This window comes from Littorina saxatilis, linkage group LG1, assembly GCF_037325665.1.
Source record: "Littorina saxatilis isolate snail1 linkage group LG1, US_GU_Lsax_2.0, whole genome shotgun sequence".
Taxonomy (NCBI): domain Eukaryota; kingdom Metazoa; phylum Mollusca; class Gastropoda; order Littorinimorpha; family Littorinidae; genus Littorina; species Littorina saxatilis.
Window position 1 is genome coordinate 48,168,315 of NC_090245.1, and position 24,454 is coordinate 48,192,768.

A 24,454-nucleotide genomic window follows, 5' to 3' on the forward strand; every position below is an offset into this window, starting at 1 on the left:
AATCTATTTCAAGTCCTTTTCAACAGTTGAACTTTTACAACAGCAGTTCAAACATACGTTCACTCAAAACGGCCAACCGCCACAATGTTTTAGAATAATGAGTTAAAGGCACAGTTTTTTGTATATTACACTATTTTTTTCCGATCAAATTAATTATTACAAAAATTGTCTAAAGTGACAAACTATGAAAATCATGCATTTAAAAAAAACCCAAAGCTTTTAGAGCTTTCTGATGTCGCTGTAACACTTAAAGCTGCCAGCAAGCAGATTTCTACACCTTCTCGTATGATGGCCTATCCAATTCCTTATATCTCAAAGTGTCTTCCACTTTATTTTCAGCCCCGTAGAGCAAGTCGTTTGGCTGCAATCAAAGCAAACAATAAAAGCAACGAAAAAGTGTTTATTTTACAACGTTTTTGTCAAACATGCAGCCAATAAACAAATATTCAATTGCAAAATTATACAACAAACTGTATCAATACCTGTTTTTGCCAGTGGTGGTCCAGGGGGATGTTCCCCCTGGCGGGGTCAAGGGGCAGAGCTGATGGGTAGGTCATATTCTGAGATAGGAAAATGGTCGCTCCTAGCATGAAACGGCATAAAATAAGCAATAATAAAAAATGTTTTAAATAAGTGAGGTACATGTTTAGGCTAGGGGGGGGGGGGGGGGGGGCAACCCCCATAACCCCCAATCATAGAAATCGATGCAGAGTAACCTCTCAAGTCGCAACACTATTCTCGAGTATAATAAATCCGTTCATTCCTCCGCAGGCCAGCAAACCCTTACACCCATGTGCTTGATTTTGCTGTTTTAACAGGCAAGGCGATTATAGTGCAAGCTGGATTATACCTGGCCTTGTAAGAACCCTCTGACAAATCACGCATATTGTTTGGTCACGGTGCTTTCTACCGGTCATGCTTCATTGTGTTACATCTGGTACCGTCAGCACACGTAATTTAATCGGCTGGTCGGATATTTTGACTGGTGTGTGTTTATTAGCAATAAGAGAAAATTGTCATCAGACTCACTCGCCCTAAACCAAAAACTTGGGAGGATAGAAAGAGAGGTAGTTTTGAGACAAGATTGCTGTCTGTCTGTCTGTCTGTCTGTCTCTCTCCCCCCCCCCCCCGCCCCCCTCCTTCCCCCTACCCCTGTGTGTGTGTGTGTATATGTGTGCGTGCGTGTGTGTGTGCGTGCGCGTGTGTGTGTGCGTGCGTGCGTGCGTGCGTATGTGTGCATGCTAGTCATTCACGCAGTAAAAGTCAGCAAGCACCAGTTGCATGTGGTCACACCTCAGTTGTTTACCTCCAGCCGTGAAGCGTAACGCGCGAAGGAACCGCTATGCAACAGCTGTGTAGTGAGGAATGCAGCGTATTGATACAGATAGCTCACACCGGCACTGTGTGACTGTTATCGTGCGATACGGATTCCATTCTGTGTGACAGTACCCTCCCGCCTGTAACGAGGGACGCCGGCGTAAACGCCAGCCTGACAACCACAGTGGTATCACACACTCGCTCCACCCTGCTGTCTGCTCCACAGAGCTTTAAACCACTGGCCCTCTACTACTCCTACCCCCTCTCGCTGACACCTTTGATTTTTGTGCGCAGCAGAAATCAACAAACGGCACAGAGCTAATCAATTCCTGCTGTGTTGAGCGAATCACGGTCGACTTCAAGCAGGGCAGTTGGTGATTTGTTGTGGCTGACCCGCATACGTACGTACAGGTAAGTGACTTTTGTCTCAGGTATAAATGTCGATTAGATAGCTTTGTGGCGTGGAGACAGGGGAGAGGTTGGCAGGTAGCCGGGTACAGGGGGGGACGTGTTAGGTGTGTGTGTGAGTGTCTACTCCCATTCCGCGTTCCTAGCAACCAGCCTGCCGCTCACGCCGTGAAAGCAATGTCAATTACACTTTCACTAAATGGCCGTGTGCGGCTGTTAAAACGGGTGTGAGAAATTAACGTTTAGCGGCGAGTCAATAACGAGCTCGCCATAGTTAAATATACGTGTGTTGACACGACCATTTGCAGGTCCATAAATCTGAGAGGGTTGCTTTTCCCTCGTCACCGTAAGCTTAGGACACAAGATTTCGCGATAGGGAGGGTTTGTTTTGGGTACTCGCGGCTGCTATGCTGGGAGGGTTCATTATTGCGAGTGGTTCATGTGTTTGGTTTCACAAGTAAACACTGGCAAGGCAGTCTTGCTTAGTCAGGAGAGAGAGAGAGACTGAGAGAGATCGTCGTTCTTGTCAGAGCAGATAAACACGAACATACAGACAAAATCTCTCTCTCTCTCTCTCTCTCTCTCTCTCTCTCTCTCCCTCTCTCCCACGCAAACGCTCACTCTCACCCATTTAAACCTTCGATCCTTCCCACCCCTGCGCCACTCTACTCGATAGGAGTGAGGTAAAATGGGTCATGGCCGCGCTCGGATCTCCACTAAGCTGTGATTTTGCTCTGATAATCTGATACAAGGAAGAAAGTGACTGCCTGAATCTGATCTTGGGGGAAACGCTGTCCAACTGAACCTTTCATAGACATTGTGGTCTGTCGTTCTTTTGTCCAGATGCATTAAAAGCACACACACACACACGTACGTTCACGTACATATGTGTAGCTGCTATCCCCTGCCATGCCAGCCACTTGGACCAGTTTCTGAGCTATAAGTCTATATGTTCTGTATCATGAGTCAGTGTTTATTAGTCACGGCTTGTCTTCTCAAAATATCGACATACAATCATGATGATGAGAGACGAGAGATGATGCATGCGTCTTTTCCAAGCCCTGAGTTAGTTAAAATTAATATTAAAAGTCCTACGGTTTTGAGCCATTAAGGACTTGAGTGTTTGTCCGCTTTCAAAAAGAGGAAAGAAAGAAACAAAAAATAAGGAGAGGAGGGCAGGGGGTGGGGTTGAGTTGATAATGCTCTGTGGAATTTGTTAAAATGAAAAGTAGTTAAGATGTTTCTTGGTAAGAATTATAAGTCTGTATTCTATATCTTGAATAACGGGCTTGTAATATTATTTTTTTTTATTTCAAATCGAGTTAAAAAGTGGAACCTTTCAGGATCACCAATAAAACCAAATAGATGAGCAAGTAAGAGGAACACGAACAATAAATCTCAAAACTTTTTACAAATAAAAGGATTAAGATGTAAGCCACGAAGGCCGTGGTAATAAAAACAATATGTACAGTTTGGCGACTAGTGGGCCTTGGGTGAGGATATGTTGTCTAGAAGGTAGTCGCTGGAATCAGGAGGGATGGCGGGAGCCACTCGACCTCAAACTGAAACACGCTGATGTGATAATCTGGGCTTAGTTATACCCACAGCCCCATGTCCGAGTCCCTGACCAGTCGGCACAGCAGCAAGCTGTGTGACCAGCCTAGAGAACTGCTACTGCGCAGATAATCCTGGGGACTCAGACCATGGAGCTGCATATGGTCATATAAGGTTTTAAAGGTAATTCTATTTGTAGCGCATGGAGCGAAAATGTGTTGAAATGAATAGGGTTCTCCACAATGGCAGGACTTGTTAAAGATATGGAAGCGGCAGCCGCCGGCACGGAGGCGTCTGAAGATAGTGAGGAGGTTTGTTGGGAGATCGGGGTGTAGATCGTTCATATCAATGGGTTGATAGGACAGAGATGTTACGTACTGACTTCGAATGAGTTTACGGATTTTACTGTAGAACTCGGTTACTGAGTAGCCGATGTTAGTGTTAGCTGGGCTAGATTCTGCCGCTTCTTTGGCAGCGACATCCGCCAGTTCATTTCCCCGGACCCCTACGTGAGAGGGGACCCAGAGAAATGATACGGATGTGCCGGATGAGATTAACTGGTGACATATAAAGAGGATTTCTCTTTGTAGCTCTGCCCGATTTGATGTGTTTCGATGCAGAGCTTGTAATGAAGAGCGCGAGTCAGAGCAGAAAACTACCGCACGCGGTGTGACTGGGAGGTCATTTATAAAAGTGCATGCCATGAGCAAGGCAAATAGCTCGGCTGAGAATATGGAGATGTCTTTATTAAGAGTATATTTCCTTGAGATTTTGAGATCTGGGATCACAAAGGCGCAGCCAACGCTGCCGTCTGCAAATTTGGATCCGTCAGTAAAGACTTTTAAATGCTCCGAGAATTTGTAGTTTAGGGTTTCTTTTGTAACAGTAGCTAGGTAGACGGGGTTATCTTTTTTGGTAGTATTCTCTTCACTGTCGTATATGATAGTAGGGGTTTCCTCAAGCCAAGGCGGGTAGGAGGGCGGGGGGACCCTGGCCAGCTCACTGACCTTCACCCCGCTATCGGCTAGAATGCGGTTTACTGTGTCGGATAAGGGTAGCGTTTTGGCCAAGAGTTGAGTGCTATGTTTGGTGTTGGCCTCATAATTTTGGTGCTGAGGAAAAAAGTCAGTCAGGACCTCGCAGGCAGAGTTCTCTACCGCGTGGGCTCTGACAGCATACTGAGCTGAACGGAGTTTTATCTCATCCACAAGGGGCAGCCACCCACACTCGCTGTAGACTCGACTCTTACTCGCTTGTTGGGAGAGTCCCAGAGCTATTTTGAGCGCCCTGCACTCTATAATAGCCAGTTTTTTCAAGAGCGCCGGGCGCGTCGCGAAATAAGCTTCGCACCCGTAAAGGAGGCGGGAGCGAATTAATGCCCGCACTACCTCTGTGACACACTTACGCCCTCTGGCCCAGGATTGGGACGCCAGGTAGCGTATGATATAAAGATCCTTGTTGGCCTTATTGATCAGATGTTCGATATGACTGGTCCAGTTAAGTCGGGTATCGATGATAACGCCGAGGAACTTAACTTCTGAGCTCGGTTTGATAATATCACAACCTATCTTTATACTGCAGTTCCTGTACAGTTGTCTACGGGAGACAACAAGAAAGACTGTTTTATTTGAGGCTAGTTGGAAGCCGTTGGTGTACATATATTGACAGAGGTTGTCGATTTTAGTTTGGTAAGAAGATAAGTCAACAGTGTTGGTAACTCTGTTATGGCGTGGTCTATTAGTGTCTATTAAGGCGAGGTCGTCCGCATACAGAAGTACACTGGCACCGTCAACCTTAACAGAAGTAATGTCATAGAGCATGATGCTGAATAAGTTTGGCGCGATGATACTGCCCTGGGGAACCCCCATGTCCAGCGCATGGGTTTCGGACACCGAAGAGCCCACCCGGACAGACATCTTGCGATTGCTGATGAAGTTTTTGATGAATTGGTACATGTGGCCAGAGACACCGATTCTGCCGAGTTTTAGGAGTAGACGAGCATGCCAGACGCTGTCGTACGCAGATTTAATATCAAAGAAGGTTCCAAGAAGAGAATTATTACTATGTGCCAAGGTCTTTTTGATTTTTTCAGTGACGTGCACAATGTGGTCCGCACACGAACGACCTTGCCTAAAACCTGCCTGGCATGTAGGAATGATATTGTGTTTATTGAGGTGGAACTCCAGCCTCTGGTTCACCACACGCTCAAAGATCTTGCTGAGGTGGGGGGTTAGTGATATGGGGCGGTAACTGCCAGGTAGATTGCCTGGTTTTCCGCTCTTCAATACTGCTACAACTTGTGAGTCTGACCACGCTGCGGGGATAGTATCCTTTAACCAGCATAGATTGAAAAACTGAGTGAGCAACTTAACAAAGTTAGGTGGTAGATGTTTTATCATGTGATATGATATTGGGTCTAAACCTGTGGATTTTTTTGGGTCTTTCACAGAAGAGATGGCGTTTTGGACTTCTTTTGCCTTAAACATGCAGTTTATAGGCAACTGGTTGTCATCTGGGGGGTATGTGAAACCCTTCTCCTGATCTAACCTATAATTGAGTCGTTCAGTATCTAGGGATTTTGATTGACTATTTTTGGCAAAGGTATCTGCTAATAGGTTTGCCTTTTCAGAGTCAGTTGTGGTCATTTTATCACCCGATAGTAGTGGCTTTTCTTTAGTTCTGTATCTACATTTAAATCTGCGGATTTTCTTCCAGATTTTGCCACAGTCTTTGTAATCTTTAGTTTCTTTGTGGACAAAGTTTTCCCAGTTTTGAAGTTTAGCCTCAGCGGTGATCTGGTTAAATTGTATTTCAGCTGACTTCATATTCGTGAAGTTAGCGTCTGAGCAGTGCCTGAGATATGTCCTAATGTGATATCGCTTGTTTGCCAAGGCTTCATCACAGTCTGCATTCCACCACTCATTCCTTTTGGCCTTACAGTTAGGATTTACTGATTTAAGCGGAATGTGATTATTGGCAGCAGTGAGTATACATTGACGTATGTTATTGTAAGAGGCTTCGATGTCATCCGTAAGGAGAGTTTCCTCCCTGACACCCTCGAGCTCCGCACGGAAGCTGTCCCAATTTGCCTGTTTGTAATTGTACTTTTTTCTGACCTCCGAGTTATTGCGATTAGGGGCGAAGTGGCGGAAGGTAAGAACAATGGGTAAGTGATCGGAGCCGAGGGCATCCGGGAAAACGTTCCAGTCGATGTCAGTGACTATGGCATTTGAGCAAAGGGAGAGATCGATTGCTGATGGGGAATGGTCAGCTCTGTCTGGAAGTCTGGTTGCCGAGCCATCGTTTAGTATACAAAAGTCAGTTTCCAAAATGACGTCAGCAAGGTTGCTATTGGCATGTTTGTATCTAGGGTTAGCAGAGTCCCACAGAGGGTGGTGATTATTAAAATCACCCATCACGCACCAGTGTGCCCTGCTATGATCCAAGGATTTTAGCCAGTCGGTAGTTCCTTTTTTATTACACCCGTGGGGGTAATATATGTTAACTATGTTGAGGTTTTTGGATCCTTTTATTTCGATTTCAACAGCACATGTACTGAGATTTTCTGAACTAGGGATGAGAGGTGCAAAGGGTTTGTAATTTAAGGAAGACTTTAGATAAATAGCTGTTTGAATGAGTTGCCCTGAGCCCTTTTGCTCTACTATGGGAGGGAAGTCAAAACCATCTATAGAAGGCAGTAGGGAGCGTTTTCTCTTGACTGACTGGATAACTAAGATGTCAGCAGAGTGATTTGATATATAATTATATAGCTGAGAGAAGTTAGAGTTGATAGAGCGACAGTTCCACTGTAATATGATAAATCCGTGACCGCTTTCACCTTGTTCAGCCATTTTAACACGCACAAAGAAGGTAAGTTAAAGGGCAGATTTAAAATAGGTTAAAAAGTGGTTTTAACAGCTTTCATATCCGTCACGGACAACTGCTTGGCACCAGCAAGGGCGCCCAGCGCCAGAGTGGCGCCGCCCGGAATGAAGCGTTCAACCTTGGTGTTGGAGAGTTGTGTGTATGTAGCTGAGAGGGAGTCGATCAGGTCGAGAGGACTCTGCATCTGTCTGGCCTTAACCATGAAGCCGAGGCACTGCTCGATGAAACCTTGAAGGCCTCTTTGTTGTTCATTTAAATTTGCATATTGCTCTCCTGTTTTTAGCTTATCTAGTGCAGCGTCGGCTAGCTCATGCTCTGCCTTCTCCTGCTCCTCCCTCATCTGCTGCTTTATTTCCTGTTCAGTTTTAAGTTTGTATTCTCTGAATCTCTGGGCCAATCCCTCCTCCATTCTCCCCATCAACCTCTCGAAGAGCTGCTCTTCTTTCGAGTCCTCCTTCCTGTTCTGGGCTTTGCGTAGGAGGGAGGCCTTTAACCCGGGGGTCCCATGAAGCGGCGCCTCTGCCCGAGCCGTCTGAGACTTACAGGGCGCCTGGGGGCCAGGATTTGGATTTTGCGAAGGTGTTTGGTGCTTCGCGGTTGCAGCAGAACTGTCCGCATGAACTGGAAGGAGTGTATTGTCATGTTCGGTCATTTTGTTTTTGATTTCTTGTATTTTATTTACTTGCCCACCCAGGGGGGGTCTCTGGACAGCCAAAGAGTACCCGGACCGGGGGGTTGAGGTCCGCCGGATCGGTTGCGGAGGGGGACGCCAGAAGGAGTCCCTCATTTCCGCTGGGGCAGTCGCTGTTTTATTTTGTTGTTTGGCGAGCTCGCGCCGCGCCCGATCCAGGGCCTCAGAATATGGTATGTATGCTGCCGACCTGATCTTATTGGCCTGCAGCCTCAGTCTCATTTCCGGGCATCCAAGATAAGCGGCGGAATGCTCGCCCTTGCAGTTTACGCAATGTTTGGCCTTGGTGCACGTCGCTCCGTCGTGGCCCTTGGAGCCACATCGGGGGCAGATCTGCACTTTTGATTTGCATTGTTGTTTTAGGTGCGATAGTCTCTGGCACTTCGTACAGCGCCGCACTGGAGGAGTGTAGGGTTCGACGCCGTACACCTCACTCTCCAGAACGACACTGTCTGGAAGAATTGCCGTTGTAAACGTGACACGGACCGCCTGAGACGGTTTCCCATCCCTAAGGAGAAGACGGCGAAAAGATCGAACCGAGGAGGGGCCCTTTTCTACAAGACTCCCATCCTCCATCCGGACGCGCACGCCCACTGCCATCTCAGACAGGTCTGTTCCTGAATGTATTGTGGGTATGCGTTTAATGACACCTTCGGTTGTTACCTCCGGACGGTGGCATTTCACTTTGATGCCGCCGATCGAGTCAAGCCTCAATAGCTTGTTTTGTTGTGATGCTGAGGAGCACCCTACCAGGACGCTCCCAGCTGCCAGCATGCGTATTTCTTTGACCTCGCCGATGGCAAGGTCAAAAGTTTTTTTCCTCCTGAGGCCGAGTCCCTGCAATGTTGCAGGGCCCTCCTTCAGGTCCTGCACCACCACGGGGAACTCTAAGAAGGAGGGAGGAGGTTGCTTGGGTTGGTAAAGAAGTTTTCTTCGGGGTCTTTGTTGTGTGTGTGTGTGTGTATTGGCAGGTGGTAGTGGCTGTTGAGTTGTCTGGTTTTCTTGTGATTCAGTTAGGGGTTGGGAGGTGTCGACCCCCCGGGCAGATGTTGCATGGGAAATACCTGTGTTTCCCTGAAGAGGGGGACCCTCGCAGAGGACCTTTTGCTTCTTTTTCTTTTTGGGCTTCTTACGATTGACTTCGGTGAAGTCTTCCTCAAAATGATCAGTAATCTGAGAGCGTGGGGGGCTATCCCGGAAGAGAAGAGATTCCGGAGAGCTCTGCCCCCCCTCAGGGTCGTCCTCCCGCAATCTCTTTTTCTTGAGAGGAGAAGATATGCTGGTTTTCTCATTGGTGATTGCTTTATTAAGCTGTTTGGATTTTGGGGAATGACCAGTCCGGCTGGCCCGGTCAGTCTCATTCAGTGATTCCATGGGAATATCTGGGGCGCGGTCAGAACCGCTTGCTGTTTGGTCCATATTAAGGGACCAATCTTGCTCCCTCAGAGCAGTGGTATCCGTTGGAAGGTAGTTATCTACCCAGATGAACGTTTCCCGCCTATCAGCAAAGGTGGTGTTTGGCAGTTTGTGTTTAGCAACTTGGCTCATCACTTACTAGGTACGGTACGGTCACCAAGAAAAAACAAGCCAAACAGCTCAGGGTTAAAAAGGCAGGATAAAAGCAGGGTAACAAAAGCGTCCCTAGACAAAGAGTGAGCTGAAGCTCACCCCTCTAGCGACTTTCACTTCTCTCCCGAGAATCACGAGGACTCCTGCAGGGCGAGTGGGAACGCCACCAAGGGCAGCTAGCCCCCTTTCTGGACCCACGCCAAGAGCAGAGGGAGCTGTGTCGTGTGTTTAAGACACAACGAAAATGTGATTGTCCCCCTTTACCCTCAGGAATTCGGGAGAAAATCGCTATTTGAGCACTGACTTGGCTATGTAAGCTCGAGATGCGTTAAAGCAGTCGCTATGTAATCAGCATGTTTGCTTGTGAAAGAACGCACTCTACGGGCCAGCAACTGCAGTGAATTACTCGTGCTGAGTGTGACATGACATGCACGTGACAGAACACGACAATGACATGACATGCCAAGCCCTGAGACTGTCAATGTGAACCTATATAGCTATTCTGATGAACACGTGGGGGGAATTCGGGGGCTGTGATTGGATGGTCTCTTCCGATCATCAAAGCATAATGCGGCGGAAGTCGGCCATTTTACTCAATATCCAAAAGCATATTGAGAAAAATGGCCGACGCATGATTCCGGTTTACCCGTCTGTACCACGGCGATGTTTCTATCGACAACAGCATACACTGACAACTTAAAAAGCTGTTTCAACAACTGTGTTGTGAAGTCGAATGCACTTGGAGTCAGTTTTTCTTCCAAAGTCAGAAAGCGTGTAGCGGTGTGCATGTCTGCGCGAACATGATGCGCGAAAGAAGTTTGTCTGCTATCAAAACCTGAGATCAACGCATCGACGCAAAAACTGTCATTTTGTAAGTTTGGAACAACAAATCAAGGTCATAACAGCTATATAATCGCTATTGTGTTTTTAGCGTAGCAATAGGGTCCGATATTTAGACTCGAACAAGTATAATGCGACTCGTCTTCGACTCGTCGGCATTATACTTGTCTCGTCTAAATATCGGACCCTATTGCTACGCTGAAAACACAATTGCTGTTAATACTGGGCCGAGTAACCGTGATTGCAACGTGTTGTTTTGTCATGAATTAAACGTTCCTTCTTCTTCTTCTTCAGCGTTCCAGAATTTTTCTGGTGACGTGTGAGCTCGTTTTCCCATTTGGGTTCCCCACACTACTCTGAGAGCATAGTCAGCTTCACTCCGCTTTCGTTGAGTAGGCATGCTGGGTATTTCCGTGTTTCCATAACCCACCGAACTCTGACATGGATTACAGGATCTTTTCCGTGCGCACTTGGTCTTGTGCTTGTGTGTACACACGAAGGGGGTTAAGACACTAGCAGGTCTGCACATAAGTTGACCTGGGAGATCGGAAAAATCTCCACTCTTAACCCACCAGGCGGCAGCGACCGGGATTCGAACTCATTAGGAGGCCGACGTCTTACCACCACGCCACTGCGCCCGTCATTAACCGATTCCAAGCCCACAGCAAAATTCTCAGGGCTTGAAAAACATGCATGCATCATCTCTCGTCTCTCATTATCATGATTGTACTCGTCATGCATCTCTATATTTTGAACAGACAAGCCTTAATGCAGGCGTGTCGAAGCAGACAGCCACAGCTAGTGGGTTAGTTCGAGTCAAAGTATCACAGCGTGCCATATCCTCAGCGTATTAGAATAACCGTCCCAGTGTAAGGCAACTGGTCGAAGAAGACGTTACACTCGAATAGTCAGTCAGTCTGATGCCATGTTTGCAGACTCACCATGCCCACCACTCGAAGCCGCCGAGGCCTTGCCGCCAAGAGCACGCAGACACCGCGCCGTGACGGTACCTGCGCGCCACCGGGGATGCAGAGGACTGGCGGTCCACAAGGCAAGAAGAGCATGACCATGGCCAACAAGACATTTGAAGTGAGTGCACACACACACACACACACACACAAACATCCACAAACGCACACCATACCCGCGCAAGCACACACACGCACACACTGACACACACACACATCCACGCACGCACGCACATCCACATACACACGCCCACACACGCGCTCGCACGCGCACCCACACCCGCACCCACACCCGCACACTAACACAAACTCTCTCTCTCTCTCTCTCTCTCTCTCTCTCTCTCTCTCTCTCTCTCTCTCTCTCTCTCCCCCCCCCATACCCTGCCACTTCTCAAAGAAGGAAAGTTGGTTTGGTTATTGTGTTTCCTACATTTCGAGAACGTGTTGGGGTTCTTGCGAAAATGTCCGAACAATACCGAACACTATCGAAAGGTGACGAACCAGCCGAGCTCGTCACTCAAGGGCGGATCTGGGGGGGGGGGGGGTTACACGGGTTACGTAACCCCCCCACCCCCCCAAAAAAAAGAGGTAATTTATTGGCTCAGGATGCACCAGATAACTCTATTTTGCTTCTTTGGATAAAAAACATTTCCGGGGGAGCATGCCCCCGGACCCCCCTAGAGGCTTTGGCGCCTTCGGCGCCGTCAACTTGTATCTTCGCAGTCATTTTGTAACCCCCCCCTCCAAAGTGAATTGATCCGCCCTTGGTCACTGGTCGGCAAGATGGCGTCGAAATTAGATCAGGGGCAAGGGAATGATTACAGTCATTACGAATTTCCCGATGACAATGACGATTCCTGGATCACCCAAGGGCCGAAATGTCCGAACATTACCCACCATCGAAAGGTGACGAACCAGCCGGGCCCGTCACTGGTCGGCAAGATGCAGTCGAATTCAGACCAGGGTCACGAAATGACAATAACGATCCCTGTGTCACGCCCTAAACGTACGGTGGGTACTGAGCACGCGCAAGATGATACGACTCACCAGGAAACACAGATCAATCACAAAAGAAAACAGCGAAATGTATACAATCTGTTAATTTCCTGTTGTCTATATTTTGATAGAAGCACCATGCATGGTGACTTCGCCGGCGTAAAGAGCGATAAATGTTTTATCAGCAAAATAATTCATGTTTTATTCTTTGAAATGTATCATTGGAAGGCACAACAGAACAAGATACATGTACACTGTACTCATAATGGAAGGGCGCTGGTTCTGAGCGACGCTTAGTTCTTATCAGCAAAAGTGATCTAAAACGAACAGAAGGTCCAAAGAGAAAAGAACGACGAGCCGAATTTTGGTAGCGTTCGAAATTTTGACATGGAAAAGTTCATGACACAAATCAGCTTCTGTGTTGTCATCCATGACGTCATTGTCTGACTGTGGTCTTTCTTTAGTTCTATGCAATTTGCCCTGCATGTTCTTAGAGTCGTTTGGACAGCATAACGTTGGACCGTGAATTGTAAAGGCCTGGATCACACGGGCTTGACTTTCAGACGATGGCCGACGTTAAAACTGTGCATCTGACACGGATTTTCAATAGTGGGGCTGTTTCAACATCCAGGGCTGAACTGTAAATCGTTGCGTGCTTCCATTTCATATTCCACATTTTTCTCAGTCCGTGCGTAGTCGTCGTCGAGGCCCTCAATTCCAGTGATACTTAGCCACTTTGTCAGAGAGGCGTGTTTGTCAACATGGGATCAAGGACGGTAAGTACTTTCACACCGTAAACAGAAACGGTCACAGGCATCATCCCATGGTAGGCTATTCATGGCTCAGAACACTTTTACAGGCGGAGACGAGTCTTCCTGCCCCCATACATGCACTGTATTGCCGACAGTTGAAACAGAAAGTTCTGCGAGTAGCTGACACATGTTCGAGTGTGTAGAACGCGTTGTGGTGTTGTGGTCTTGACGTACCTACCGGACCCTTGCTGATAAGTGACAGTAAACAGTTGAAAGTCAGGAAAAGTAGATATATTTGTGATGTCAGTTTCAGTATATGATCATATTTAGCGCACGCTGCGTTGCAGACACATCATAGTTAGTTGTTAGATCTAGTCCCGATCGCAGGATAAAGCCAATCGGAAGCGTGGAACATGCTCCGGATGTTGTGAAAAGCTTGGCTGCGGTAAGACCGCCGACAATCCTGACCGAGTTATTTCCGGAAAACGTCTGTTCTGATGTATGTGAGTTGTTCTTCAGTACTGGTGACAGAAAGGGGGAAAAGTGGTCAAAATTCAAATCTCTAGTTTTGTTTTTGAAATATTGCTTTTCATAAAGCAGAAATACTGTAGTATCTGTTGTACATAAGAAAAAATCACTGGTTCACATGGTTCCTACATAATCTAACTTTTAAAGCTGGTTCTTGTGTGTCTGTGTGTATGTTTGTATGATGACGATAGGACCCGAAACGGCTGCACGGACTGAGACAGGAATTGCAGAGATTGTTCTTTGCCACTCGAGTCGTGTCATATGGTACTTTTGGAATAGCAAATTTGAAAGGATTCTTCAAAAAACGGCGGAAAACATTATATACCCTGTGAGCTATCGAGGATCCTCCCCGTCTGGGCTGTCGAAACATGGTCAACGGGGAGATACACTCGAAGCACATTTAGCGAAGTTATGTTGCCAAATCATCAAAGATCAACATTTCACTACACGGATCGATGCACACAGTCGAAATAGATGTGACTTTCACACGACCGAAGACTAGCCTATACTTACTAGCAGACGACAAGATCTAAATATTTAGATCAGTGAGAGCAATCCGTTGAAGAACAGTTACTCCGCTTATTCGTCTTCAGTTAAGCTTATTTCCCCTGCCATAAGTTTCCTTGCAGATCTGCAGTCGCGTAGTGAAATGAACTTGACGTCATTCGTGAAAAAACGATGATTTTAATCAGACAGGTATCGGAAACAAGCCTTGGTCACCTGCGTTATTCCTTCCAAGGCAACGTGACGGCGCCACATTTGTTTGTTTATGGCTGTTTATCGCGAAACAACACAGTTGAAATTTGTGTGTAAAATACCACAAATTTGTGGTGAATCAGATCGTCATCTGCGTTTCGATTGTAATTAAGTCAGATTGGAGTTACTTTGAATCGAAGGCGAGGGTAACCTGCGTTATTTGTGGGACATCGTGAACAAATTTGATTGCAATATTTTATACAGAAAGTAAATTTCAATGATTCTGGCTCAGACTTGTAGATCTGTTATGCAGTGTGTTGGTAGTGTATCTGCTTTTCTGCTATGAAGCTCATTTGGAGTGATACGCTGATCGAAGTGGGGTACCCTATGTGGGACATCAGCCGTATGCAGATTACGCCTCAGAACACTCTCGCATTTCACAAAGACAACAATAATTTGCAACATTTCAAGAACTGCATCAGTTTTATTAGATACTATTTCAACAACAACAGCACAAACACGACTATTATCAACAACACAGAACGGGAGGTAAGTCTTCAAAGACGCACCAAGTGTGCGTTCCCGTTTTTGGACGCCATTTTTGCTGGTATTTTCACAGTAAATCTTAATATTTCCATATCTATTGAATGATTTTGGTATTTTCTTTGATTGTGCCGATTCTCCTATCTCTCTGGCATGTACTGGGTGCTTTGTGACCAGTTTCTCCCCTAGACTGTATTGAAAAAATACATCCGTGTGAGCTGACCCCCACTTGTGACCAGTAGCAAAGAACAACTCATGTACCAAGTGGTTGTGTTGAGAGACGTGAGATGAATCATCGTATGTAGTTATACCATGTTGTATTGCACGAAGTGTGACATGTTATGTGCCTTGTTGTGTTTCAGTACCCACCGGCCAACGGGGAGGTGCTGGTCTTCATGCGCTACAGGAAGGAGATGGATCGGCGGATGAGGAACTGCATCATCCGCATGAAGGGTCGCATCAGGCAGCCCGGCACTGAGGGGCACTGTCTGGGGGTCGCTGACAGGGTGAGGGAGAGGGGGGGAGTGAATGGGAGAGGGGGTGGGAGTTAGTGGGGAGGGGGTGTGAGTGAGTGGGGAGGGGGATGCACCATCCGCATGAAGGGTCGCATCAGGCAGCCCGGCACTGAGGGGCGCTGTCTGGGGGTCGCTGACAGGGTGAGGGAGGGGGGGGGGGGGGGTGAGTGGGGGAGGCGGAGGGGATGAGAGTGAGTGGGGAGGGGTGTGAGGGAGTGGGGAGGGGGGGACTTAGTGACAGGGTTGGCACACTGCAGTCTACTGAACGAGATGTTGCGAAATGCTTCAGTCTGCTTTTATTGTGCGAAATGAGCAAAACGGACCCATTTACTGACTTTCTGAGGGGAAGTAGCAGACTCGTGCTTGTTGTAATGTAGGCTTAGTAGGCGCTATTCCCTCAGCTTGATGTGGTCAATGTCTAACCACTGTGATCAGTTTAAAGGCCCTCTCCGGCTCGTGAAAACATTGCCTCACCGTCTCAGATCTGTCCAGACTTTTAAATAGGATAAGACCATCGCTCCACATGGTCACATACCAAAGATCAACACTCTGGATGCTTTCTTTGAACGGTGGTATTTTCTAAGAAATAATTTAGTAAATGTCAGAAATTAATTCCTCATAAAATTCCAACTCACCACAGCAAGCAGTCAGGGGCCGGTTTCATAAGTCGCTCTTTGGCGTCCCTTAGGGGTCAAGATGGGGTTAAAAGCAAAAGCTAAGATCAGGGTGTTGATTTTCGGGAAGTGGAAGGATAGTCTTATCCCCTGTATAAGCCTTACTAGATCTGAGACAGTGAAGCGGACTGTTAACGAGGCGGAGTGGGCCTTTATACAGTAACTGTTTCTTTGGTCGTGGAGTCGCGTGTGTTGTTCTAACTGTCCCTTCCCCTCAACCCAGGTGCACGTGTTGGAGTGCGCGGCGAACAGTGACTGGGGCACACGCAGCGACTGGTGTCTCGCCCTCTTCATGTTCCCCTCGGAGGAGAAGGCGCGCCGCTGGTACTTCAGTGAGCCCGAGCTTCGACAGCCCGACTTCCTGCCCCCCTCTGACAGCGTACAGCTCTTCGCCATGAGTCTCAGATACCTGCCCCAGCCAGGTAAATACTCCTCTTCCTCCTCCTTCTCCTCTTCCCCCTCCTCCCTTTTCTCTTCCTCCTCCTCCTCCTCCTACCCCTCCTTCTCCTCCTCCTCCTCCTCCTCCTCCCCCTCCTCCTCCTCCTCCTCCTCCTCCTCCTCCTCGACATCATCATCATCACCTTCATCATCATCATCATCATCATCATCATCATCATCATCATCATCATCATCATCATCGCTAGCTCGACTTTCTCCTGCCTGTCATCAAGTGCTTGTACATCTTGGAGTTAGCATGAGGTGGTTGGTTGACTGAGTGGGTATAATTATGTTACTTTGAAAAGTATGCTGGGCCCTGATGTGTCAACTGCTTCGGGCAAGATGACGTTGTGAAGACGTTTCAGGCAAGATGACGTTGTGTAGACGTTTCATACAAGATGACGTTGTGTAGACGTTTCAGACAAGATGACGTTGAGTTGACGTTTCAAGCAAGATGACGTTATGTAGACGTTGCGAGCAAGATGACGTTGTGTTGACGTTTTAAGCATGATGACGTTGTACTGACGTTTCAGACAAGATGACGTTGTGCAGACGTTTCAAGCAAGATGACGTTATGTGGACGTTTCAAGCAAGATGACGTTGTGTTGACGTTTCAAGCAAGATGACGTTGTATTGACGTTTCAGGCAAGATGACGTTGTGTTGAAGTTTCAGGCAAGATGACATTGTGTTGACGTTTCAAGCAAGATGACGTTGGTTGTGTTGACGTTTAAAGTAAGATGACGTTGTGTAGAAGTTTCAAGCGAGATGACGTTGTGTTGACGTTTCAGGCAAGATGAAGTTGTGGAGACGTTTCAGGCAAGTTTACGTTGTGTCGACGTTTCAGGCAAGATGACGTTGTGTTGACGTTTCAGGCTAGGCAAGATGACGTTGTGTTGACGTTTGAAGGAAGATGACGTTGTGTTGACGTTTCAAGGAAGATGACATTGTGTTGACGTTTCAGGCAGGATGTCATTGTGTTGACGTTTCAGGCAAGATGACTGTTGGCGTTTCAAGCAAGATGACGTTTTATTGACGTTTCAGGCAAGATGACGTTCAACTGGATGGAGCTTCACAATGTCCGGAGCAGGGCTTTCCTGCAGCAGGAGTACGTTGACAAGGCGGCCGAGGCGCTGGACGACGACCAGGTCAACCACGGGGTCATCTTCGTGCAAGACCCGGGCTCCCCCTCCCAGCTGTACCGTCTGAAGGAGGCCTGGATCCCTCACAACGCGGACGCTTACTGCGTCGTCAACGTCTACGACAGCGAAGATCAATTCCGCATCGTCTACGAGAAAAGTGAGTGTGGTGCTGAGGGGAGGGGTAGTTGGTAGGGTTTCTTCGGAAACTGATGGGTTTCAACTGTAGGTATACTGAAATGATGTGATTATTTTCTGTAAACCAAAAAAAAAATCAGTAATAAGAAAGCGGCTCATATTGATGTTATCCATTTTTGTTTGTTTGTTTGCTTAACGCCCAGCCGACCACGAAGGGCCATATCAGGGCGGTGCTGCTTTGACATATAACGTGCGCCACACACAAGACAGAAGTCGCAGCACAGACTTCATGTCTCACCCAGTCACATTATTCTGACACCGGACCAACCAGTCTGTTTTCCATTTCCTCGATATGTTTGGTATACTTTCCTGACAGTCAGTGATATAACTCATATTCTCAATCTCTCACGATTTATGTGCGAGATATCGTAACACTGCTGATCGTAATGTCTATGTGTGAGTTATCGTCACACTGCTGAGCGTTATGTCAATGTGTGAGTTATCGTCACACTGCTGAACGTGATGTCTATGTGTGAGTTATCGTCACACTGCTGAGGGTAATGTCTATGTGTGAGTTATCGTCACACTGCTGAGCGTAATGTCTATGTGTGAGTTATCGTCACACTGCTGAGGGTAATGTCTATGTGTGAGTTATCGTCACACTGCTGAGCGTAATGTCTATGTGTGAGTTATCGTCACACTGCTGAGCGTGATGTCTATGTGCGAGTTATCGTCACACTGCTGAGCGTAATGTCTATGTGTGAATTATCGTCACACTGCTGAGCGTAATGTCTATGTGTGAGTTATCCTCACACTGCTGAGGGTAATGTCTATGTGTGAGTTATCGTCACACTGCTGAGCGTAATGTGAATGTGTGAGTTATCGTCACACTGCTGAGGGTAATGTCTATGTGTGAGTTATCGTCACACTGCTGAGCGTAATGTCTATGTGTGAGTTATCCTCACACTGCTGAGGGTAATGTCTATGTGTGAGTTATCGTCACACTGCTGAGCGTAATGTCAATGTGTGAGTTATCGTCACACTGCTGAGCGTAATGTCTATGTGTGAGTTATCGTAACACTGCTGAGCGTAATGTCTTTGTGAGAGTTATCGTCACACTGCTGAGCGTAATGTCTATGTGTGAGTTATCGTCACACTACTGAGCGTAATGTCTATGTGTGAGTTATCGTCACACTGCTGAGCGGCGTGATGTCTATGTATGTGTTATCGTCACACTGTTGAGCTTAATATCTATGTGTGTGTCTTTGTCACAGAGAACTACTCAGAGCTGCAGGCCAAACGGAGCGAGGTGTGTGACACGGTGTCCCTGCTCTTCACCGTCGACCCTGACGTCACGGGGCCCCCATGCCACACCTCGCCCAGGGCCTAGACTCGCATCACCGTCACTGCCAAACACACCTCTAGGCCATCCTATCTCTGTCTGTCTCTCTTCTTGTTGTTTTGTCTTAAAACCATTTCACCTCCACCCTAACCCCCAACCCCCTCCCCCCGCTCCCCTTCTGCACACAAGAGGCTTCAGTCAGCGCTGCACTGACAATCATGGGCCTGCGTCACTTCCTGTCACGTGGCCGGATGTTGGTTGTGTGGAACTTGCGCCTGCGCAAAGAACAGTTAGAGCGTTGTTTGAACTCTGGTGTGCAGACCCCACCTTGACCACAATGGGGTGTTGTCAGCCACTGTATACATACTGCACTTGCCCTTTATATGATCAGCTATTCCGTCCGCCATCTTGCTGACCAGTCCATCTGTTTGTCTGTCCGTCGGTCTGTCTGTCAATCTGTCGGTCTGTCTTTTAAAGTCTCTTTGTGACGTTTTTTCTTTGTGTCGTGCAATGACGTCAGATTGGTTCCTGTCTCCTAGTGTCTGGTGTCAATACGGAATGTAGCAATCGTGCCATGGTAAGCACTCAGCGTGCTTTGTCTTGTCTCTCCATATGTCTATATAATAGAGAAAACGGTTCTTTTCTGCAGTCTCATACAATGAATATTAGTGAACACTTACCCGCTTTGACCTTCTGTGCTGACTGTAGTGCAATGTTGTTTAGTGCCAGCTGCAGCCTGTGAATAGTGTCATATTATACTATGATGCAGGTCCTGTATATATACATGTCAGTGCAAAACCCTTAGTGTCCTTTTACGGACACTGATGTCCTTTTTTTTCTCAGCGCTTTACGAAAGATTTATAACTAACATAATTATACATGAAATACAATTTACGAAATGTGTAATTTGCATCTGTCTTTTATCAGTTGGGTTATGGCTATAATATGTCACAGCCTTAATTTTTTTTATACAGAATAAACTTCCTCGGAACGTTACGATAAAAAATCTTGTTGCAAGCAAGTACCTGGGTTTTTTTTAAATTTATAATTGATCAGCAATGCTGCCTTGTACATTAGCTCACAACTGTGATATGTCATTGCTATAAATGCGTTTTGCAATATGGATGTTGTTGCTGTCATTTTTGACACATGTCCTTCCTCGTTTTCGGCAGTCTGCGGTCACTTTCAAATTTCATTCCTCGCTTTTTGCAGCCATAGTTGCGACTAACTTTGCGTTAAGCCAAAACACGTCCATTGCAACGGAAAGGTTTCAGTTCTCCTGTGAACTTACTTTACATTCAGGTCGTAACCAAAAATCGTCGGAAGTGCCAAAATGTCTAAAGAGAGAGTCTGTGTTGTTACGGTAAACAGGCAATACAGTGTAGAATATGCTCGTCGATCGGATCCTCTTTTTGACCCTTTTGACTTCATTTAATATTCTATTATTTCTACTCATTTATCCTTTTATATATTGTATGTAAATTTTTGTAAAATAAATATACGTATATATATATATATTATCATGCGCTGGTGTATTTGTCGTGTAAATCTGTTTTGCTTGTGTGCATGTGTGTGTGTGTGTGTGTGTGTGTGTGTGTGTGTGTGTGTGTGTACATGCTTATCGCTTTTAGATGGTTGTTGTGAAACCCCGTCCTATGTAGGGGAAGGGCTCCTAATATGGACCGGCTCCTAATATGGACCACCTCCTGTTCTGACAAACTAACGGCGCTAGACCGCTCAAAAAAGTTTTATTCGCTGTATTCACCCTCTCTGGATAACTTGCAAATGTCAAAACAGTTGCAGAAACACAAATCTCAAAACCGTTAGGCTTTTTGACTCACATGCGAAGCAAAAGTGAGTCTATGTACTCACCCGAGTCGTCCGTCCGTCCGTCCGGAAAACTTTAACGTTGGATATTTCTTGGACACTGTTCAGTCTATCAGTACCAAATTTGGCAAGATGGTGTATGATGACAAGGCCCCAAAAAACATACATAGCATCTTGACCTTGCTTCAAGGTCAAGGTCGCAGGGGCCATAAATGTTGCCTAAAAAACAGCTATTTTTCACATTTTCCCCATTTTCTCTGAAGTTTTTGAGATTGAATACCTCACCTGTATATGATATATAGGGCAAAGTAAGCCCCATCTTTTGATACCAGTTTGGTTTACCTTGCTTCAAGGTCAAGGTCACAGGAGCTCTTCAAAGTTGGATTGTATACATATTTTGAAGTGACCTTGACCCTGAACTATGGAAGATAACTGTTTCAAACTTAAAAATTTTGTGGGGCACATGTTATGCTTTCATCATGAGACACATTTGGTCACATATGATCAAGGTCAAGGTCACTTTGACCCTTATGAAATGTGACCAAAATAAGGTAGTGAACCACTAAAAGTGACCATATCTCATGGTAGAAAGAGCCCATAAGCACCAATGTATCGATTGGAGATTGGATTTCCCTTCTTTGAGTCATGTGACGTCAGAGGCCGACAAAACTTTATAATTTGGCTTTTCAGGTTGACCGAAACTTCAAAGGAACTAAAAAAAAACGTCATGTGTTTGATTGCATGTGTGTGTGCTGTTCAATGTCAAAACAACAACAAAGTGAGTACATGACGTGTGTTTTGTAGTTCCTTTGAAGTTTCGGTCAACCTGAAACGCCCAAATATGAAGCTTATGTGTTTGATTGCATACATAGATTGCATGCATGTGTGTGTGTGCTCGTTCAATCGTCAGAACAACAACAAAGTCATAAGTACCTGAAAGGAATTCGATCGATACATAAATGTTATTTGCGTGTTTGACCAAAATATGACATTTTACACAGATCTCGACAGTCATTGTTCACCTCGACCGCTAGCGCGGTCTCGGAGAACAATGACTGTCTCGATCTGTGTAAAATGTCATATTTTGGTCAAACACGCAAATAACGTATAATTATTGTACTTCCTATGTCTTGAATTAACAGCTTTGTGTTGCATGGATGACCTTGACCTTGGGTCAAGGTCACATGTATTTTGGTAGGAAAAATGTGTAAAGCAGTTTTTGAGTCACTTGAGAAAAAGTGACTCTATGTAATCGGTCAGTGTTAGTCTGTCCGGCCGGCCGTCCGTAGACACCACCTTAACGTTGGACTTTTCTCGGAAACTATCAAAGCGATCGGGCTCATATTTTGTTTAGTCGTGACCTCCAATGACCTCTACACTTTAACGATGGTTTCGTTGACCTTTGACCTTTTTCAAGGTCACAGGTCAGCGTCAAAGGAAAAATTAGACATTTTATATCTTTGACAAAGTTCATCGGATGTGATTGAAACTTTGTAGGATTATTCTTTACATCAAAGTATTTACATCTGTAGCCTTTTACGAACGTTATCAGAAAAACAAGGGAGATAACTAGCCTTTTCTGTTCGGCAACACACAACTTAACGTTGGGCTTTTCTCGGAAACTATAAAAGTGACCGGGCTCAAATTTTATGTGAACGTGACTCATTGTGTTGTGAATAGCAATTTCTTCCTGTCCATCTGATGCCTCATATAATATTCAGAACTGCAAAAGTGACTCGATCGAGCGTTTGCTCTTCTTGTTAGTGTATGATGTCATTGCTAGGTTTAGTTATTTGACCTTGACCCTGAAGGTCAAGGTCATGTAAAGGTCAAGGTCAAGCATGTGAGTCGTATGGGCTTTGCCCTTCTTGTTTTTTTTGTGTGTTTTTTTTGGCAGCGTTCACTCTAAATTTGCCGCCTAAAACGGACTCGTTTCTGTCCACAGCCAAAGCTTTTATCACACAAAAATGGCTATATATGACAGCTAAGACCGCATTTGTTACTTTTTAGCAGTGTTGACCCCGAGTTTCTACTGCAAACAAAAAATAATAGCAAAATCTCAAAGTATGTGCGAGTCCCCTAATATGGACCACCTTCAACAAATCGAAGAAAATAAAAGCTAAAGGCTATTTTTATTAATTCATTAAGAAGCTTGGTGGAAATAACCTATAACTAGCCCTCGAGATTTAAAAAAAAAAAAAGTCTTCTTTTCGTGGAAGTTGATAATTTCACTCATTTTCACTCTGTTTTTGATAAGCTTCTTTAGTTTCCTGGTGTGCTTCAAATAATGTTCTCATCAACCCGAAACAGATAAATCTAAAGCATATTTGAATTAGTCTGACTTGTACACTAAGTTGTATCATGTTATTTTGAAGTATAGGGGGCTTTTGACAATGATTCGTGAAGGCCGCTTCACTGGTCCATATTGGGCGCCCAGGCTCCTAATATGGACCGTTTGTGATTTTTTCTGTATTTAATTTTTGCTGAATGTCTATCAAGGCTATTTCACTCCGATTAGGCCTAATGTTTAACCTAAGAGAGAAGGACTACCAAACACAAAATGAAACTTCTTCGCAAGAAAACAAGCTAGTTATCAGCATAAAACAAAAAGTGGTCCATATTAGTCCCCTAGTTTCGATCAGAGCACTGTTGAAGCAACGATATGTCTTTTTGTCGCAGATAAGGATATAAACAGATACCTTTAGTGTTGCCAGCCAAAGGAAACTTTATTCGGTTTGTCAGTTTGCATCTCCCGCAAAAATATAACTAAAATTTCCCGTGATCACGTTCTGGGGCTAAAGGCTGTATGCGGCATGCCGACATGGAACCACAAACAATGTTTTACAATTTTCTTACGCAATCAAAGAAATTCCTTGACGTAAACTACCCAAGATAGAAAGAACTCTCTCTTTCGTCGAGTCTAATAGACTTCCATGCAGGCTTTTGACGTAATTAGTTCACGTGCGGTGGCTGATCGAGTCTTATGTTGTCCTGTCTGGACATTGAAAAAGTATTATTTCGTTAAAAAAAATCGCAGTTTTCGACTCCTTGAAATGAAACTTGGTATTATATCAAATGAACAGATGCCTGAAGCATGACTGAAAACCGTACGGGTTCCGTGCACCTGGAAGTGAGAAGTCCAGTAACTTTAAACCGAACAGAAAGACCACTGTGCGTGTCGTGTCGTTGGCCAACATCGTAGCATAGAAAATATAGGCCTTATATGGAGTGCGAGTCGGAGGAAGACTTTACGGTGGCCGTAGAGACAGGGCAGAGAGTATACTATCCTTAGCGGATTATGACTTTATTCAGTTATTCTGCAGAAAAACAGAAATGCTGGAGAAAAACTGTTTGTTTCTGCAGCATTTCTGCATAATGTCATCTTTCGCGAGAGCAACGTTTTTTTCTGCAGTAAAACAGTTTTACTGCAGTAAAATTGAAATCAAGAATGCTGCAGCAAAACGGTGATGTTGTTTTACTGGAGAAAAACAGTTTACACTTTTTCTTCAGCATTTTGGCATTATTCAGTTATTCTGCAGAAAAACAGAAATGCTGGAGAAAAACTGTCTTTTCTGCAGCATTTCTGCATAATGTCATCTTTCGCCGAAGCAACGGGTTTTTCTGGAGCAAAACATT

The 24,454-nt window shown here is 45.6% G+C and overlaps 1 protein-coding gene across 3 annotated transcripts; it reads left to right on the plus strand.

The window, feature by feature from the left end:
* The first annotated feature begins 1,431 nt into the window (after positions 1 to 1,431).
* On the plus strand, positions 1,432 to 20,508 carry LOC138972082 (uncharacterized). Of its 3 annotated transcripts, XM_070344908.1 has the most exons (6): positions 1,432 to 1,728; positions 11,200 to 11,353; positions 15,110 to 15,253; positions 16,160 to 16,358; positions 17,417 to 17,671; positions 18,924 to 20,508. In XM_070344908.1, the coding sequence occupies exons 2-6, from the start codon at positions 11,207 to 11,209 to the stop codon at positions 19,037 to 19,039; spliced, it is 861 nt and encodes a 286-aa protein (XP_070201009.1). In that variant the 5' UTR covers positions 1,432 to 1,728; positions 11,200 to 11,206; the 3' UTR covers positions 19,040 to 20,508. The 3 variants fall into 3 exon arrangements, with proteins under 3 accessions (XP_070201009.1, XP_070201008.1, XP_070201010.1); XM_070344907.1 differs by lacking the exons at positions 1,432 to 1,728; positions 11,200 to 11,353 and adding an exon at positions 11,998 to 12,243; XM_070344909.1 differs by lacking the exons at positions 1,432 to 1,728; positions 11,200 to 11,353 and adding an exon at positions 12,745 to 13,004.
* The last annotated feature ends 3,946 nt before the right edge of the window (positions 20,509 to 24,454 follow it).

Coding starts and splice junctions, on each gene's coding strand:
- LOC138972082 (XM_070344907.1), top strand. CDS start 12,016: ATGGCGTCGAAATTAGATCAGGGGCAAGGGAATGATTACAGTCATTAC. Junction 12,244..15,109: donor TGTCACGCCCTAAACGTACG/GTGGGTACTGAG, acceptor GTTGTGTTTCAG/TACCCACCGGCCAACGGGGA. Junction 15,254..16,159: donor GTCTGGGGGTCGCTGACAGG/GTGAGGGAGAGG, acceptor CCCTCAACCCAG/GTGCACGTGTTGGAGTGCGC.